Source organism: Taeniopygia guttata, chromosome 2 (genome assembly GCF_048771995.1).
Source record: "Taeniopygia guttata chromosome 2, bTaeGut7.mat, whole genome shotgun sequence".
Taxonomy (NCBI): domain Eukaryota; kingdom Metazoa; phylum Chordata; class Aves; order Passeriformes; family Estrildidae; genus Taeniopygia; species Taeniopygia guttata.
This window is the reverse complement of record NC_133026.1, coordinates 8,773,640-8,792,724: the sequence shown is the minus strand read 5'-3', so window position 1 is coordinate 8,792,724 and position 19,085 is coordinate 8,773,640. Positions and strand designations below refer to the sequence as shown.

General features: G+C 36.8%; 1 protein-coding gene across 3 annotated transcripts in view; it reads left to right on the top strand.

The window, feature by feature from the left end:
* LMBR1 (limb development membrane protein 1) overlaps positions 1–19,085 on the top strand; it is a 69,088-nt gene that overhangs the window by 38,249 nt on the left and 11,754 nt on the right. For all 3 annotated transcript variants that reach the window (XM_072925314.1, XM_072925316.1, XM_030264270.4), the window contains 10 exons: positions 4,191–4,317; positions 4,518–4,586; positions 6,952–7,016; positions 8,588–8,660; positions 14,112–14,192; positions 14,972–15,048; positions 15,283–15,360; positions 15,837–15,910; positions 16,140–16,230; positions 17,687–17,753. In XM_072925314.1, the coding sequence (XP_072781415.1) occupies positions 4,191–4,317; positions 4,518–4,586; positions 6,952–7,016; positions 8,588–8,660; positions 14,112–14,192; positions 14,972–15,048; positions 15,283–15,360; positions 15,837–15,910; positions 16,140–16,230; positions 17,687–17,753 (802 nt within the window). The remainder of the gene's footprint in view (positions 1–4,190; positions 4,318–4,517; positions 4,587–6,951; positions 7,017–8,587; positions 8,661–14,111; positions 14,193–14,971; positions 15,049–15,282; positions 15,361–15,836; positions 15,911–16,139; positions 16,231–17,686; positions 17,754–19,085) is intronic.

Genomic DNA, 19,085 nt, shown 5'->3' with positions numbered 1-19,085 from the left:
AATTTCCTTTTAAACTTTCCAGAGTTTCCATGAGGCTTTTAATGGAGAGAGGAGCAGGCAGGAGGTTTCTTGCCTGTGCACTGTCCTTGTGAGTCAGGAGAGATCCCTGTGCCAGCTGCTGGGTATGTGAGAGGCCTGAAACCTGGTGGACAGCCAGTGTGCAGAGCAAGGTCTTCACTTGTTACTGGTGCCAGATTAATGGCAAAGAATGTTGTGTTGTTACATTTGTATAATTCAAAGTAGTAACAGAATTTTAAATGGGGAAAAAATAACCCAAACGCTTTTGTCTCCATTATCAATAAATTTTCCTATTCCTTATTGAAAAGCTGTAAGGACCTATCACCACACATGTTATCTTCTAAAGTAAAAACAGTCTCTAGGTGTTACGTGTTGATACATATAGCAGGAAAAGTCTTAATGTGTTGTAAGTGGCATAATAGTCATCCCTCAACACAAATGTACTGCAGGGGAGAGGTGGTTTCCTTGGTAATTATGCTGAGTTGCTTGTATGACATCTGTTATTCCTTCAGGACTGTTGTTGCCATTTGTAATTCATTGGGTTTTTCAGATGAAGAATTACCTTTTTTGGCCATGTGCTCTTTTTCAATATCTTTTGCCTATTTGTCATCTGGGATGACTTATCTGTGTTAATCATAATAGAAAAGAAAAACAGGAAGTTTTTGATGATACAGAGTAGCAATTAAAAATTTGTCTGAACACTTAAAATATAATTAAAACCTTTCCTGCTAAAATTAGGCTTTTCTGGAAACATGAACCCTTAGGCCTGGTGCTCCAGGCATCATAAGTAGCTCAGGATTAAGCTATAAAAATTTCTGATTGTGTTGACAATTGAATTTTAAAGAATTAGAAGTCTGAGAGTCAGATATTGCTAAGGCTGTACAAACCACAAGATCCTTAGAATGTGTTTGTAGGACAGCTTTTATTTGTAGGCAGGCCTTGAGAGCTTCAAATGCTCTTTTTTTCCCACTCCCCCCATTAGTGCAGAGAGAAGATGACAGATATTACTGAGCTGCTGGCAAGTTGCAGTCTGCTGGGATTGATGTGTTAAATATCTTTCCTTTAATAAAATACTTTGCTTGGTTAAGTGCTCATGTTAAAGAACTAGGTGGATTTTGAAAATATGCTGTGAGTGAAAGTGTAGGTGAGCTGTGGACTCATAAGCTGTGAAACTTTGAAGTGTAAAAAAAAAAAGTTGGGGGTTTGAGGATATAATCTGTCAGTTATTTTCTCCAATTCTCTTGATAAACAGTTAAATTACAATTTCTATTGGATTATAGTAATTCGCTTCCAAAATTTTTTGTTTACGATATTTTTTTCATTTTCCATAAGAGACTCCTTTAATGTGTCAGTCAGTCAGTAAGGTGTCAGACTTCTGCTTAGGGACAGTAGGGAACCATGAAGGACATTGACTTTCAGGAGTGGCTTTTGCTTTATGGATAATCTGAAACTCAGCTGGAAGAATTTGTAAGGTGTTAGGTGTGTTTTGTTTTCCTGCTCAGTAGTTACCAGGGCTGTTGTTATGGGCTTGTAGTGCAATGACAGTTGGTGCTTTATTCTAGATACCTTCATGGAAAAAGACTTTAAAGAGGAGAGCTACTAAAATCAAAATCGCTGTTGAGAAAGAGAAGTACTGCCTTCCTTCAAAGTGGCAGGTGTTCATGCTTCCTAAACACTGATCCTGAGTCTATTTCAGGAACGTGTCCCTTTCCTTTATTGACATGCAGAGAAGTTTAGGTATGAATTGAAGACCAAAGATCAGACTCTTTTCGACACTTCTGCCTTTCTTTTAAGCGTGAATTAGTTTTATAATTTTACTCTTTCTGGTCCAGTTAATCTCTTTCTCCCTCTTGGTGTACACAGCCTTCCCTCTTCTCTGCATGTCCCTGGAGAGTAGGAATAACCCCAGTGTATAAAAAGTGAGGGTGCTTTCTGAGCCCTTCTCTCTGTTCACGTCACTCTTTTTTTTTTTTTTTTCTCTGATATCTTCAGGGAGTGTTTGAAGAACCAACCATGCTTTATATTACTTTGTCTGTTTCCATTAATAAAAATGTGTCCTGGTTGCAGATTCAAATTTTCTAATCTTAAGAGTGGCAAATAGTCTTTCTAATAGCAGGCTTTGTGTTAGACAAGATTTTTTTAAAAGGAATATATTTTTCCAGGTCTTCTTACTTCCCTTATTTCTTTTCCACCATTTTCCCCTCATGCACAGAAATGTAACCTGAAGTTGTAGCAGTATTCATAGTGTACAGCAGTGAGTGTATGAAAGCCCACCACCTTAATATGCATTTCCATTGTTCGCTTAATTTTATTTAATTTTATAATTTTGAGCTTAATTACATTTTGTGTATTTTGTGACTTTTTTTTTTTTACTCTTCCAACCTAATCAGGATCACAGTATTTTTTGGCCAATGAAAAGGAAATGTCAAATGAAAATTTGACTTCCTTAAACTAGAAGTATTCCAGGGGGCAGCTTGTCTTACTGAAAATGAAGCCAGAGGTTGTCTAGAGAGGTTTTGGAGTCTCCAGGTTTGGTGGTACTCAAAAGATTCCTGGGCAACCAGCTTTAGGTGTCTCTGCTTGAGCAGGGGGTGGACCAGGTGACCTCTGGAGGTCCTTGCCAACTTCAATCATTCCAGATTCTCCAGAGGTTTTCGTCATGTGCACAGGGGAGAAAATTTGGTACCTTTCATTTCTTTCAAATAGCAGCTATTTGGCAGGTACTCTAGTGTATGTAAGTATGAACTAATGTGCCTGGAACATTAATGTTTTCATAGGGCACAGTCTTATGGGTGCCTAATTGAGATTAAGTATTTACCTATGTGCTTTAAGTATCTTAATTTATTTTTTTATCCTGGACCATTACCAAGTATTCATTAGTGTCCATGACAGAATATTTCTATTTATCACTTCATGAAAGTTCTTTAAAGTATTAAGATTTCACTATATTTAAATGAGTGTGAATTGTAATCTGTGTGTGCTGTGCAATATAAAAAATTTTCTGCCCTGAGCAAAATGGAGTGAGTTGTCAGTGATAATCTTTCAGTTCTGCAGAGGATTGGTGGAGGAGAGGAACTGGTGTGCTACAAGAGATCAGTGCTCATGGTTAGGATGCCTGGGGTCCTCGTTCATGGTTGGATGCCATGATTATGTACAGAGCATAATTTTCAGGGTAAATGTCATATAAAGATTACCCTTAAGTAAACCCCTAGTTAAGCAGAAAGGAAAGATGTGATAAAAATAGGGAAAATAATAAAGTAAAACAAATTTTCTGCTTTTAACTATCAAGTAGTCTTTGCCATTAAATATCCCCAAGCTGGGGTGAACGTTTCTGAAAAACAAGTTGGATTTGCTTGTGGAGAAATATACTGGCAAATAAAAAGTAAAATTATTATTTAAATATCAATCTGATGGTTCCTTAATGATCTGGATATACTTGGAAGAAAGCATCCCAATCACTGTATTACTCCAAATGAGTTAAATGATTGATGCCAGTAAAAAGTAAATCTGAATTTTTTTGGTATGTTACTTGGTATACATATATATTATATATATATATATATATCTATTTGTGAATCAGCTGTCGGGGCTGTTCTGTGCGGGGCCGGGCCGGGGAGCCGCAGTTCGGCAGCCGAGCGCTGGAGGGCTCCGCAGACTGCGGCTGCCCAGCGATTTTCAGGGAATTGCTGCATTGTACCTGCGCAGGGTTTAATGCTTGCCGGGCCATTTGGCTATTTGCCATAATTGGCTTTCCATTCCCTTGATTGGAATCATAGATAAAAATTTGCTAATCCACTTTCTTTGCTGAAAGTATTAGAAAAGTAATCCATCTTTTAAAAATGCTTGAACAAAATCATATGGTATAAAGAGTACTTTATGGAATAATGAGATTAATGAGAACTGTAAGGCATATGCTATTTAAAGCGTTTTTCTATGGGTTTAAGGGGAAAAATGCAATCTGGGCACTATAAAGCCATAAGTACTTCCTTTTTTTATGCACTACCTTTTAAATGTGCATTACATGTTATGCTTTTGTCTACATGATAAAATGCGAGTATGTATTTAGGAAGAAGAATCTGCTATTTACTTGTAATTTTAAAAACGTTTGAAAATACCTGATTCAAACTTCTTGGCTGTGTTTTTTCCCTCTCTCTCCCCTCTTCTGCCCATAGGGCATCAGAGCACGGATTTTGGAAACCCTTGTAATGCTCATTCTTCTTGCACTGCTTATCCTTGGAATTGTATGGGTGGCTTCAGCACTCATAGACAATGATGCTGCCAGTATGGAGTCTTTATATGGTATGGAATACAAAAGAACCTTCACCTGGTTCCATTGTAAATACAGAAATGCAGGTTTCCAGTCAAATGTATTTCTAGTACATGCTATGTGAGTATTCCACAAGTTGTGAATTCAGTCAGCACCATTTTGATGTTAAATTCTGTTATATAAGTAGCCTCTTGGTAATTAGCTAAAGCTGTACTCAATGTTTTCTTTACAGACCTCTGGGAATTCTACCTCCCGTATTTATATTCCTGTATATCACTGATGGGATGCTTGTTACTGCTGTGTAAGTATTTTCCTCATTATTCCAAAAGATGAATGGTATTATGGTGGAGTTTATTTTTTGTATCGTGTTCAATTTTTTTTATGGTTAAAGGAAACTTTTTGATTGTGAAAGTTGAGTGGGATTTTCTTTTTCTGATTAAATTTAGATGTGAATTTGTTAGATTTGGGTTCTGAAGTTTAAATAAATTGTACCTTAGATTTTCAATTTTTGAGAAACTTCACAACTTACCCAATTTTGACTAATAACTTGTTAAAGCAGGCAGTTGAAAAATAGGGACTCCATTCTGCAAAGAAAAGCACAATTTTTAAATGAAATATCTGCAGGAGGCTGGTAGTATGGTGAGAAAATTATTTCGGAACATTTTGTCCTATATTCAGTAAACTACCATTCTTCCTTTTGTAATTGAAAATGTTGCTGTATAGGCAGGAGTTGGAAGGCAGTGCAGCCAGCTTTCATAATCACACAGCTGGTCTCTGGTCAGTCTGCAGGTCAGTTACACAATTGCATCTGAAACAAATGCACTAAAAACCCAACACTGAGTGCTTCTAGCCAGAGTTCAGTCATCCTTGTTTAGGGAAATAAGAAACATGATGGAAGGCTCAAAATCCCACTTAATAGTCTCAGCCCCCTCCTTGAATAATTTCTAGAAACTTTCTGAGAGGGACAGAAGATCTCCCTTTCTAGATTACTATGGTTTCATCTATTCTCCAAGCTTGACAGGTTCAAAGCTTACATGGGGCTGTCACTGTGGAGAAAGGGTAGGAAATGATAATTAGTGATATCCTTTAAACAGATCTGTGAAAGAGACCTCGGGGAGTCTCCTTAGGTTCTCAAATGTGCAGGTTCTCAAATCCACTTTGGAGGAAGGTGGGAGGATTAAACAATTGGCTTCTCAATGTCTTGTGCAGGCTGTTCCAGAGTGGCATTCACAGAGGGGCGTAACATTTTAATGGGAAGTTGGTTTGCAAAACTTAAAATCTGCCCTGCAGTTTGCTTCAGCAGAGCTTAAAACTCAGCCTCTGTTCTGGGGCTGTTGCAAACCTGTTCACTGAAATTATTGTGACTAAATGCCAGGTTTTGGAAATGTGTAACTTAAGCAAATCACTGAGGTGAAGGCCCTCCAAGCTGTTGGATCTGTGTAGCTGAAAGGGCAATATACAGCAGTGGGGCTGCTGGGATAGAGCTTTAGAGCTTCAGCTGGTTTAATTGCTAAAGCAGTGTTTGAGTAAAGCCTATTGCAGTGGTGATTTGGAGCATCACTTTGTTTGTCTTTTCTCCTTTTCCTGCAGGATTCTTCTGCAGTAAAGGAAGACTAACTTAAGTTAGATTTTGAATACTCTTGTATTTTTATTATAATATGCAGTAGCTACAGTGAAACACTAGATAATAAAAATAAATTCAATCCTCACAATAAAATCTTTTCTTGGTTTTTTTTGGTAACAATGTTTCATTATGATGGAAACTATAGATGTCCATATCATCCATATTGTTATAAATTCTTTCATCTCTGACTCATTTCAGTATTTGAAGGCAGTTTTCCCTAAACTGTTGTTTTCTACTAGTAATTTTCTATTATCATGGTTGAGCATTTCTCCAAAGAAGCGTACATGCATCATCCCTGAAAACCATCACAGGCTAGGATCAGAAAGGGCCTGTTGTTAATTCGTAGAAAGTAACCTAAAGTCTGGTAGCTGAGCCTACTGTCAATGGAAGTTGAAGGATAACTTTGAGACCAAAGCAGCTTCAGGATCTCTTGGCCTTGCAGCTACACCTGTGCTAAAAGATGAAATATACCCAAGATGTTCTCCACTGCTGTGGCCAGCCAGTGTCACTTCATCCAGGATATTGCAGTTGGCTGGTGTCTGTGCAGCTTTGGCTCATGAAAATGGTCCCTGGACTGCCTCAATTCTAGAACTACACTGAGAATTATTTGGGAAAGCGTTAACTGGCCCAGGGCAAATCATGCCAGGAATAGTTCTAACAATTTACTGGTGTAGGCAATCCAGTCTTAAAGCCCAGGAATGCATCCTGGCACTGCTGAGTTTACTAGTGAAGACATAGCCTCTGGTGCCAGATGCTTTAAATAAATAATTAATTAGTTGAGGAAGTTTAAGATCTCTGATCATATGGTGGTCCTTGATGACAAAAAAAAAAAAAAAATCACAGTTAAGGTCTTGGGAGGGGAGAGATGCTTGTCTTGTTCAAAATTCGTGTGATTGCAATGTGCTTAAATGTTCATGTTGGAGCTTTAAAGTCTTGCAGTTCTTTTCAAAACCAAAGAATGGTTATATGTGGAATAGCACACGTAGCATCCAAATAAAAACTAATGCTAATGACTGTTTTGCATGCTCTTCTTCCTCTGCAGTGTGCACACCAGTGGGGCTCTCACGGATGTTTACAGTAATGGGTCAGCTGCTGGTGAAGCCAACAGTAAGTGCTGCCCGGTGCTGTCCTCCCAGGCTGTCGGGTTCTGTCCTCCTGGGCTGCCCAGTTCTGTCCTGTGCAGAACTCTTCAGTTCATCAGAGTTTCTATAACCAGTATTTATGTACTTATTTCACATTTCAGGCACAAAAGCCTGTTCCTGTTGGAACTCTGGTTACTGAGAATTTTAGACTTTCTGTGCTGACAAGTACTGAACCGCAAGAGAACATTACATTTGACCTCAGACCATAGAGAAAGCTTCCGAAATTGAATGATAAAACTAATATTGAGTGTGTAGTTTGAATAAAAGTGTGTAATATCACATAGTAGAAAGCTTAGAGTTTAAACTTTTAAAATATAATAATATATATAAAACAAAATTAAAGTTTTAAGACAAACTAGTCCTTCTTCATAAGTATAAGTAGTACTCTGTAATTAGATTAAAAAATCCCTATTGCGGGACACGAGTAGTTATTAAGTTGAAAGTAAAAATAATTTAAGTGTCATTTCTTAATTAGACAATTTAGCCATAAAAACCTTACAGAGAGGGATACATCTCCATTTTTAGTTTAAGTGAAGTACTGTAGAACTCAAAGTTTGTGAGATTGTTATATAGATAAGAACTAATAAACATCTGAATCCAAACAAATATGGTCTCACACATTTAATCCCAAGCCTGACAAAAAAAAAGTTAGAACGCCACATGTTTCTTTACAGAGTTTTTCTTATGATCATACAGACTTCCTCTGATTTTTCAATTTATGTCAATGCTACTAATATTATTTATTACCAGTATTTCCTGCTGTGTTTTACCAGTGCCTGAAAAGTGTGGGCATATTCTGAGTTCAGTAGCAAAGAACACAAGAGCAAACAAAGTCTGGATAACAAAAAGGGTACCTGGGGTACACACAGATCGTGAAATGTGGGTAGTTGTCATCTCTAAGAGCTTGTTACACACAGATACTCTTTGGTTCATGTTCTGAACTCTGTGAGGAGATGGAGAAGTTTATACCATGTACAAGTGCTCTAGTGACTTCGGTGTCACATGTCCTGGTTTGTATTTACTAATATTTGGGTGCCCTTAGATCTTGTTTCCATTAGTCAGTTCAACCCTGAAAATACAAAGAAAATTGCTATTTTTATCTTTAGTATCAAAGCACCTGGTAGTGAGGTAGATCAACTTCATTTATTTATATTCTCATGAAATAACTGGCTCATGTAGAAAGTTGCTTTTTAATACAATTTTTTAAAAATCTTTGGTTATTTTGTTTAAATTGGGTGTGAAGGTTGATACAATTTGAATGTGGGTCAGACATACTGTTCTGTATCTTTAGATTGGAAGTGAACATAAAAGCCTTAGCTTGAAATAAAAACTTTAAAGTAACTTTGCTTACAGTAAAGATACAGTTGTGTAACAGGATAGAATAATCTGTGAAGTTCTTATTTGTGTCACTATTGTAAAGTTCTAGACTGTATATTTAAAGTACAGGTTAGAGGAGCAAAGTCACTCTAATTATGTAAGTTCAGTCAGGAAGACAAGTGTCTGATACTCAGTTCTTGTTTCTGGTTCTAAATACAGATCCTGGAAGACCTAGATGAGCAGATGTATATCATCACTTTAGAGGAAGAAGCAATTCAGAGGAAGCTTAATGGTATGTATGCTATACCTGTAATGTACTGCTTCAGATACAATATTTAGAGTAGAGTGGTTCTGGTCAGGAGTCTCACTGTTGGTAGCCTCTTCTCCCAAACCAGAAAATTTCAACATCTTAGCCTGTAACAAATGTTACAAGTGTACATTTCCTCGCCAGGTTTTCCAAGATTGGCTCTTGTGTATGTGTGGTTTGCTTTGGTTTTGTTTTTGAATTGTTCATCAGCTCTCTAATGTGAGAATGTTCTGAGCCAGAGAGAGCAATTGAGTAGTTTTCCAGCTTGGACAGTAGCTTGGATTGGTAAATTACTCTATTTCAGCCTTGTTTGAAGGACAACAAACTTACATCAGCAAGAGGCTTGCCTTCCTGCAATATGAGTTTTTGTTATTAATTTGGAGAATTTTTTGTGTTTCAGTTGATTGTTATTTAAAATCTTAGGTAGTAATCCATTAAAAATCAGAGCACTCTTCTATATTCTAGGAGTTATTTGGTGAATTTGATAAATAAAAACATTATATTAAAAAGTAATGAAAAATAATAATTACAATAATGGTTTTAGACTTGCTGTATTTAGTCTTAAAATCTTGGATTTCTTAATAAGGTGCTTCTGTTATGAAGTGTTTTAAAAAACATGAAGTCAAGTATGAAGCTTTGGCTTAGAATAGAAATGGGTGATGCAACAGGCAGGCACCAGTTATGGAAAATTATTGGTTCTGTAAGCCTGGAAATCATGTTGTACATATCTTCTGATTTGCTTTTATAACTGCATGGATAAGCCATCCATCCATAATTTATGCAACTACTGCAGTTTTGAAAACCAAGGAATTTTACTGTAAGACAGCCAACAATGTATGTGTCATGATGACTTACTTTAGCCTTAATTTTTAAAATTTTCTCTTTTTTCTCTCCTGCTTTTCAGTCTTCTGTCATATCTTAAGCTTTCCTTCTCTGAGGTCTCATTGAGTCTGCTTTCAAAGTTGCTTGGTCAGGGGAAGTACCTTTGATAGGGGAGATCATGGTGGTCATCTTTGTTCCAGTGCTTAAAAATTGTGGAGGAGTAGTGACTTTGTGCTGAAATCAGCCATTGCTTCAGTTTAACATTCATCTTCTCAGATGTTTATAGTGACACATGTATGTGCATTTACACACAGGCACACAAAAAGGTGCAGGCAGTGAATGTCTTTGAAGCTGTGGTGGGGTAATGATAATCATTCTGTGTGTTTGATGTTAGCTGGGAACTGTAAAATATTTGTTGCTGAATATTTTATGTTGTCATGGTGATTCTGCTTGTGTACAACACAGAGCAATGACCCAGTAGTTATTCAAGAATCTATTGGAAGTAGTGTTCAGCTGGGGAATGTGATGATTTAGGTGATGCTTGGCTGCCCTTTTCCTTGCAGAAGTCTCTCAACAGTTGCTTGTATTGCAGTTTAATATCACTTGTGGAGTGGACCTAGGCTGTTTGTAGGTGCCTCCTAACTGGGTGTATGTTTAGGATGTGTGCTGGGAGCACCCCTAAACATTAACCTAGGCTGTTTGTAGGTGCCTACTAACTGGGTATGGATTTAGGATGTTTCCTGGGAGCTCCCCTAACACCAGCCAAGAGACTGGATTTGCTTTCAGCACATAGCTTGGTATTCAGTGAAAGGTGGAACTGCAGCCCACCAATATTCCATGGAGCTCTCAGCAGCCTGCTCTTGAGCAGTGAAAGACATGGGGCTTAAGTGTCCTGAGACAGGAGAGGAACTGGATTCCCTCTGTTTCCAGTGCTGAGGGAATGGCATTGACATCCCCAAAAGGAATGCTTGAAAACCCCTAGGTTGGTGTACAGGGAAAAATAATAGACATGAGCTGAAAAATAAATGAAAATCTAAACTTGCATATAGCATGTAGCTGGGGCAAGATGTTAGATGTGCAAGAAGATACTTCGCAGGATTTTTGTAGTAGTTACTTTAGTAGATTTAATCACAGTTTTCACTGTGGCAAGCATGGAAACCTTCATCTTCTCTTCCAAAAGTCTTTCTAATGCATATAAATTATGCCATAAGCATTGACATTGTTATTGCCAGAACTATGAAGGGTTGTGTTTACCATGTTTATTGCATTTTAAAAAGTGTATATAAATGGGGTGTTGCTAATTACATCAGTAAGTATCGTGCTGTGATGTTAGAGGCCATAATCTGTGTTTTAGCACACAGATTGGCACTTTGTTGCTGTATCACAGTGGATATATTCACCTACACACTTCCTCTGCCATGGCTGTTGCAACTCTCCCACCATGTTGGTGATGGAAATCCATAGTGCTTAAGTAACCCTGCTGGGCAGATTTCCAGTAAAGTGCTCTGAAATATAGACTTTATTTTTATGTATAACTAAAGAGTTGAATTTTGATTAAAATGAAGAAGACCAGAGCAGAGGCTTAAGTGATACCTGATGATTGTAAAGCTTTTAATATTTGAAAATAAATCTATCTGTGAAACTGTAGATCTTCTTTGTGGGAACTAATTTTCTTCCTCCTCAGGTGTCTGCAGTGTCTAACAGAAAATCAGAGGAGGAGGGAGGGGAAAGTTTGATTGTGTTATCTACCCTAGTATTTTTATCTGTTGAAGAGATACTGGGCTTTGGGAAAATGTTTGTTTCCAGTGTATTATATTTCAGTACCCACATCACTCCTACAGTTGAAAAATAAAGCTGGGACTTTTTTATATTAAAAGAAAAAAGTTGCCTTCAGCTATTAGTTTTCCTGAATCCAAAGAGACGGGTGGGGTAGGATCAAAAATACTTACTTGATCAAAGTTATTGGCTCTGAAGGTATCCTTACCTATGTAAGAAAGATGAAAGGTGTTGTTTTTATTGCACACTAGTAACAGTGTAATTTTGAACTAATTGGTGGTGAACTGCCAATCACCTTGGGGGAATGCAAATAGATACTCTTACAATTTCCTTTGAGGTACTGAAATCTTATGTCGGGGCTGGAAGAAAAACAGAATAATACCGTTAAATTGACCTTAAATGAGCTGCTTTGTGGCTTTCTTGGAGAATCCCTTCTAACTTTTCATTGCTAGTCCAAACAAGTCTCGTCTACCAATTTGATTTATTGGCTAGACAGCGCTGACATTGAACTTTGTGCGTGTTTGAAATAAAGCTAATGTAAGAGAGCTTTTAAGAATTTAGCTGCATCCTTTCCAAATACTCTTTTGACTGATCTGAAACCTTGCCTCTCTCATAAAATATCCTTTTGTATAGCAACCTGTTGTTTGCAACTATTTTTAAGGAGGAACTACAACAGCACTTAGATATGATTCAGAATTTCTGATGACCTGTGTCTTAGGGACCTTCTGTGATTATGCTGATTTGTTGGATAGACTCCCATGAAATCAGTGTTTTGAGCTCTGGATTTTTATGTTGAGGGAAGAAAAAAAACATATATATTGAACTGAGCTTTTCCTCAGAGACTCCTAAATCAGTTACAGAAAAGAAGAAGATACCAGATGCTGGCTTGCGTTTTCCTTCTTGTTCAGCTGCTTCCATGAAAGTTCTTTTCCCATTGCACTCTATTGCTATCCTTTTTCCCACCTAACAGTAATTAGTCATTCCATAAAACAGATGTTTTAGTCTTTACTGGGAGGAAATGCATCATCACAAAAGCTTATATTTATAGAGATAATTAGCTTGGGTTTTTAAAAAACATTTTCTGAAAACTTGTGTATTATGATTAATTTTTAAAAAAATACAGAGAAATGAAACTGACAGTTGTATTTCAGGCACTTCAAGTGGTAAGATATTGTAATGGAACAGTGTCTGTAGGTCTTACTGGAGAGTCCTGGGATTAGAGATATTTATGTATTTGAAGGCCTGTAAATATTATCCCATACTCATTGTGTCACTGATGTCCAAGATAAATGTTTAGACAAACCACAGAAATTACATGTTATATGTAAAAATGTGTGTGAAAGAAACATTCAGTTAATTTGATGAAACATTTAAAATTTTAAACAGTTGGATGTTTCATTGATGATTTGACTGCATTGAACAAATCAGTATTTAATAGTCTGCAATAAAAAGAATCACCTTTTTTCTTGTATTGAGGTTGCTGGATGGATGAGGAGGCAACAGAAAATAAGGAAATAATGAGACAAAGTAGTGTTGCTGTGCCAGCAGCCTGAGTGCTGTTTAGATTTTGTAGGCAAGTGATCAAGATATGAGATAAAAGCCTGGACAAGAATATTAATCTCATATTAGAGACTGTTTAAGAAAGTCCATGGAGCATGGTGCTCTTACAGGTTAGCCCTTGGCCAAAGGCCAGCAGGTGAAAGGTGTGAATGTAAATCAGCAAAACAAGGAGAGGACTTTGGGTTTAAGACTTAGAACTGTCACTGCCATGGTGTGTTATTGCAGAGTGAAATTGGCCTGGAATAAACAGGGAATATATGAGCCCTTAACTTATTTTTGGGTGAAAATGTAAGTTTCACTTTCATCCCTGTTACTTCTAACTCATCCCAGGCTGAATATTTCCAGGTCGTGATTGCAGAGAGTAAAAGCTAAAGCAGAAATAATGTATGGGAACTGAAACAACAGATGTCTGGACAGCATTGCAGAGCTGTGTCAGTGCCTGAACACTCTGCAGAGTTGGTGGAGGACCTGACATCAAGGAGGTAAACCCCAGTGTGCTTGCACTGGGAAGGAGGAGTGGTTGGAAGAGAATGGAAGAGAAAAAGGATGGAGAGAAAAAATGGGTTGGGTTTCCTCAAGCCTGCACAAGGATAGGGTAAAAAGTTGATTAGCGGCATTTAGGCAGAAAATTAGTAGGAAGAAAGGAATTAATATTATGGTTGTCAAGGCTGAGCTGATGTACAGGAGAAAATGTGAGGAGTTGCACAGCAGTGTCACATGTATGTTGCAGACTGGAAAGTGGAAGAGGTTGGTCTCACAGGTGGTTGTGGGAATATCTGATTGTGGGATGGAGCAGGCAAACTGGTATGAGCAGAAGATCCAGCAGCAAGGAGGTCAGCGATGTGGAAACTGAGCTTGCTGAGGAAACGGAGGGAGGGGCAGAAACTGAATCTAGAGCTCTGGCCACTTCAAAAGGAAAAGGTCCAATTTTGCTAAGTAATAATGCTCCTGAAGGGCATCTGGGGATTCTTTACATCTTGGTATAAGAATCATATAGGGATTTAAGAATGAGGCATTTGAGACATCCTGTCACACTATGGACTTGTGTGGAACTTCAGCATCAGCAAAGAGGCTGGGATCACAGGAGATGATGCTGAAACCTCTGTGCTGAACTCCTTTGGGTAAACTCTGCTGTTTTTGAAAAGTATTTGAAGAGTCTCAAAGAAATACCTGCAGTTTAAAGTCACAAGTACTTAAAGTGATGCTTCCCAAATCCAAATTGTCACTATGTGCCTTGCAGTCGCATCCAAACCAAAATAATGTATTTTGTTTTAAAAGGTTTATCTTCCTCAGTGGAATATCAGACAGTAGAGTTGGAACGTGAGCTTGAAAAAGTGAGAAGCAAGAAAACAAATCTAGGTAATGAATTTTCTAGTGTTTCATGTAGATGGTAGTTTACTAAATGACCTTAAGATGCTGTGTTTAGTTTGGAGCAGTTGCTTGATGAATTCCAGTTTGTTCTGAACTAAATTTGTGCCTTTGCAAATACATTACATTAAATCATTGCACCCCTCCAACAAAAAAAATTAAGTAAAGAGTCTGATTTGGATCTTATTTTTGACATTATTTTAGAGAAATTGTAACACTTCTTTGCATGGAGCTTTTCATGTTTGATATGCTTATGAATATTTGGGCTAATCTAGGACATTACTTTCCTTTTTGTGTTTGAATTATTTCTGTAAAATTCAAACAGTGTTTTCTTTTCTTGCACATGTGAATGATGTCCAGTGAAGTTAGTTCTGTCTTTCCTGCCTTACAAGAGGAAAATACGATTTAAATATCTGAAATTCTGTTTTGTCCCTTTAGGTCATGCTAAAATATACATGTAAACAATGTATTTGTAAATTCAGCAGATTTTAAACTTTGTGGAACTGCTGTATACTAGGGGAAGAAAAAGGTTAAGAGGAAACATGCCTCTTGGAAAAATATGCTTGTCTCTGTCTCCCCAGCCTTTCTCTATAGAGGTTTCATATCTATACAGAGTGGATGTTCTTATGAACCGATTGGTGTTTGTTCCAGATCAAGATACTGTTATTACTTATATTTATAGTGAGCTTATGGATAGCTGAATGATTCTCACTTGTTTTATTCTAAGGTGATCTATGGTATTAGGCTTATGTTTTTTCTCTTCTGAACAGAACGGAGGAAAAAAGCTTCTGCTTGGGAAAGGAATTTAGTTTATCCAGCTGTCATGATATTGCTCCTGACTGAGACAGTAAGAATTTTCTTCTTTTTTTTTTTTTTCCCAGCAAAAAGTATGAAGAGTTCTTTGGTTATTTGAGAGAATAGTTTTAAATTTTTTGAGTGAAGATTGTTTAAGCAACAATCTTGATATTCTATTGTCTGTTTAACAGAAACTTGACATTATGGAGTCTGGTGAGGATAAATGTGTAGATTTTAAAAATGTGGAATACTTTTCAATAACAAGACTGTTTCTACTTTTTTATAGTCCTTTTCAGTTCTTTTAGTCGCTTTCAACATTCTTTACCTGTTGGTTGACGAGACTGCAATGCCAAAGGGATCAGGGGTAAAGTAACCTTCTCTTACAATTTTTGTAATTTTAGTAAAGCTTTGGAGGCCTTGCAGAATGCAAGTGAGAGCTTTTGCTTTAATAGTGTGGAAACTGATGAGCCTTAACCTTGACTTTGCTTCTAGGTTTCATTCCTGCCCACACAAACATTTATTACATGTCATGTTGTAGCAAGTTCTTACTAAAATAGTGCAGAAGCTTTATGTAGATACATAAAGTGTATCTACAGTGATGCACTAAAGCAGATCAGTAATCTGGAGTTTGTGGTTCTGTCTTTGCAATGCATTTCATCATGTTTGAAAGCTGCTAATGCCATTGCAGAGGGTGAGACATCAGAATGCCCCTGACACGCTGAGTTGAGAAAAGGCTGTATTGCATATAAGACGTGACATGTTTTGCTCTTGGTAGGAGTTAACTTTATGAACTGTTGCATGCATCTTATTTAATTATGCAAAGTATCTTTTTCCTTGTAGGGACCTGGAATAGGAAATGCCTCCTTATCCACCTTTGGCTTCGTGGGAGCAGCACTTGAAATAATTTTGATTTTGTATCCTTTCTGAAAGAATTCTGTCTGTTAACAAGTATTCTGTCTAGTTTTCTGGGACACTGGTAATACACTAAGACGCTAGCCTGGAAAGAAGAAAGATGGGTCAGTCCTTCTCAAACACTTGTTTTTGTTTCTTTTTTCTTTAGTTCTTAAGACTTTTAGGAGACTGCTGAGAACTTGAGTGAAACTTGCATTCCTTGGAGGTTCCTTTTTTCCTTGATTCTCACAGCTATCTTATGGTATCTTCTGTCGTCGGCTTCTACAGTCTTCGTTTTTTTGAGAATTTCACTCCCAGGAAGGATGACACAACTATGACAAAGGTAAGGTACAATCTGGAATGGGCATGGCCCCCTCCTGTCTTTCTTGCCACCCAAGACAAACTGACTCTCTTAGTAATTGCCCTGAATGGCTCATTTGCAGTGATCAGTATTTGTTTGTAAGCTGCGTAAACACAAACTGGAAGATTGTCAAAATGCTGAATGAGTGGGAAAAAGGATGTGCTCTGTTTAGTCTGGATGGCATCCATTCACTTGTAAAAAGCCAGGAATGGCAGAGCTTGTTAACTGGCTATAGAAAAGCAAGTGAAAGAACTTCCTTCAAAGAGAACTTATTGCTAATGAGTAACTTTGATTGTGTTAACTGTACTTCAGGGAGCTTGTTTGGGATCTGAACAAAGTGGTTGCTAGAAGTAATACAGACAAAGTAATTCAAATTTGAATAATGAAACTAAGACTGAGGACAGCTATTCAGCAATATTTTGCAATCTGAAGCTAATTTGACTTTCTACAATTTAGTAATGGCTTTAGAATAACCAATGATGTTACCTAATTGGGAGGAACATGCCTAAGTTTTTGGCAAAGTATTCTCACAGCTGACATGGAGCAGTGATTAGTAACCAAGGAACGAACAGATGTTGAATTTAATTCTTTTTTTCAATATGTTTCATTTTTATTTTTAAGTAATGGATTAAGATACTTTTGTTACATATTGTTGGAAGTGTGAAAATGGGTATGCACACAGAATGATTAGAATAACAAGTAGTAGAGAGTTGGAATGTTCGTAATATTTCCTATTGATTGTTTACAGTACACCAGGAATAGTGTGGAAATAAATAGTGAATGTACAAATGTCTATCTACTTTCAAGTTTACTTTTTTTTCCCCTTTTGGCTTCTGATAGAACTAGACCTGAAGAAAATGATCCCTTGTCAAAGAAAGTTTCAATTACTCTTTTTAAAGGCTTTACAAGAACAAGACTAAAATCTAACAGCTGTGAATTTTTTCGTATTATTTAAAGTAGACAACAGGCATTGAATTGAAAGGAAGCTCTTTGTTGTAATTTTTTAAATAGTGCTAATCCTGCAAGCAGTTACATCCAAGGCTTAAGCTGATGTATCAGTCATCCATTCTAAGCCCATGGAATTGTTCTTTTATAAAACATTCACAGGAAGTAAGTAAACAGTTGATGCTTTGCAACATGGTTGTTTTGAATAATTTTGAATCTGAGCGTACAATTAACACTTTGATTATAAGCATGTGAACACATATTTGATTTATTTCTTCTTTATTATCATCTTTGTCTTGTATAACACTATGTGGAGAGGAGTGACTAGAGAAGTCAGCAAGACTAACAATATGTTACTGTAAATTGCTTTAGGTTCAATTTGAAGAATGTGCCTTTTAAGAATTATTCTTTTTCATCTTGACCGCTGTTTTTCTTTGTGTTCCCTTCAGCAATCTCATTTGTCATTTAAATGCTGTTTGTCATTTTCAAACAGATAATTGGAAACTGTGTCTCAATCTTGGTGCTGAGCTCTGCTTTGCCAGTGATGTCAAGGACACTGGGTAAGTGAAATGGAAGTAACATCATAATAAAGGATGTTTAATTAAATTAAAAAAAATATACAAGAAAAAAGAAGAGCCTGTAGCTGTATTTTCCATAGTATGTAATTTGCCATCACTTTCAGATGAAAGAGCATGTATCTGTGGCCTTCATTTCTACACAAATGTGGACTGTTGAATATACATCTATGTACATGAACTGCAGAACATACTTTCTAAAAAGAAAAAGATGCTAAGTATTTTTTAGAGAATATATTATTTAAGGTCAGATTTGAGACTTAGAACAGGAGATTGTGAGAGGAAAAGATAGGAAAACTGATTGTCCAGAGCAGTCTGAAATAGTTTCATGTTCACTCTGAAATTAGAGCTTAGTTCCTGTAAAGAAATACATTTGGGATTTGGTGTCTGAAATTTGAGGTAGCACTGAATGCAAATGGCTTTTTAAAAACAATGACTCTTCATTTATTAAGTTTTTTACCAGGCTACTTTAATTTTCCTTGCAATAATATGCTTGTATTTTTTGTTAACTTCATTTTTCAAATTTAACAATTTGAGTCTACGATAGCAGAACTGAAGAACTCCTGATTTTACTGCTGAGGATTGGCAGTAGCATTTGAAGTAGTTAAGCTGTTTTAACCAGTTGGAAAGACATGTTGTATCTTCGCTTTAATTAGGTAATCTTCAGCTTGAATTCTTGAAGTTAAATTGCAAGGCTATTACATGTTTTAAGTAGTACAGAATCCTTGTAACTAATGTGAATTTCATTGGGAACATTAAATACAACAAAACAAAAATCTTCACCTCAGGCTGTACAAGTCTTAAGTACAAGCTTAGAAGTTTGAGCTCAGGCCCACAGACCAGCAGTGTGTGCTCAGTAGTTCTCTAGCTGGTTTTCCTTTCAGGGAGAATACTCTGGAATCAAGAGTAGTTCATGGTTTTCCAGTATTATACTGTATATTCTCATGCTATGTGTATCCACAGAAGGGATGGTTTAATAAATCATAAATAATTTCTTTAGCAAATAAAAAACCCTCTGTAATGCATTTTGGAGTGTTTAATCTTAAAATAAGCATTCTAGAACTTACTTTAAAAAATCTGTAGTAAAACTTCACAAAAATCCAAAAGGGTAATTCAAGTACTTAAAGGAGTGCAGTTTTAAAATATAACCAGTATGATAAAGGTCTAAGAAATGAAATGGTTCTAGCATGTGGAGCCACATATTACATAGAAAAATCACTGTTTTAGAATAGAATTGTAACATAAGTTTGTGTCCACTAAGTTACTGCATTCAAGACTTGTTTAAAAGAAAATAAAATTAATTGTTAATGATCCATG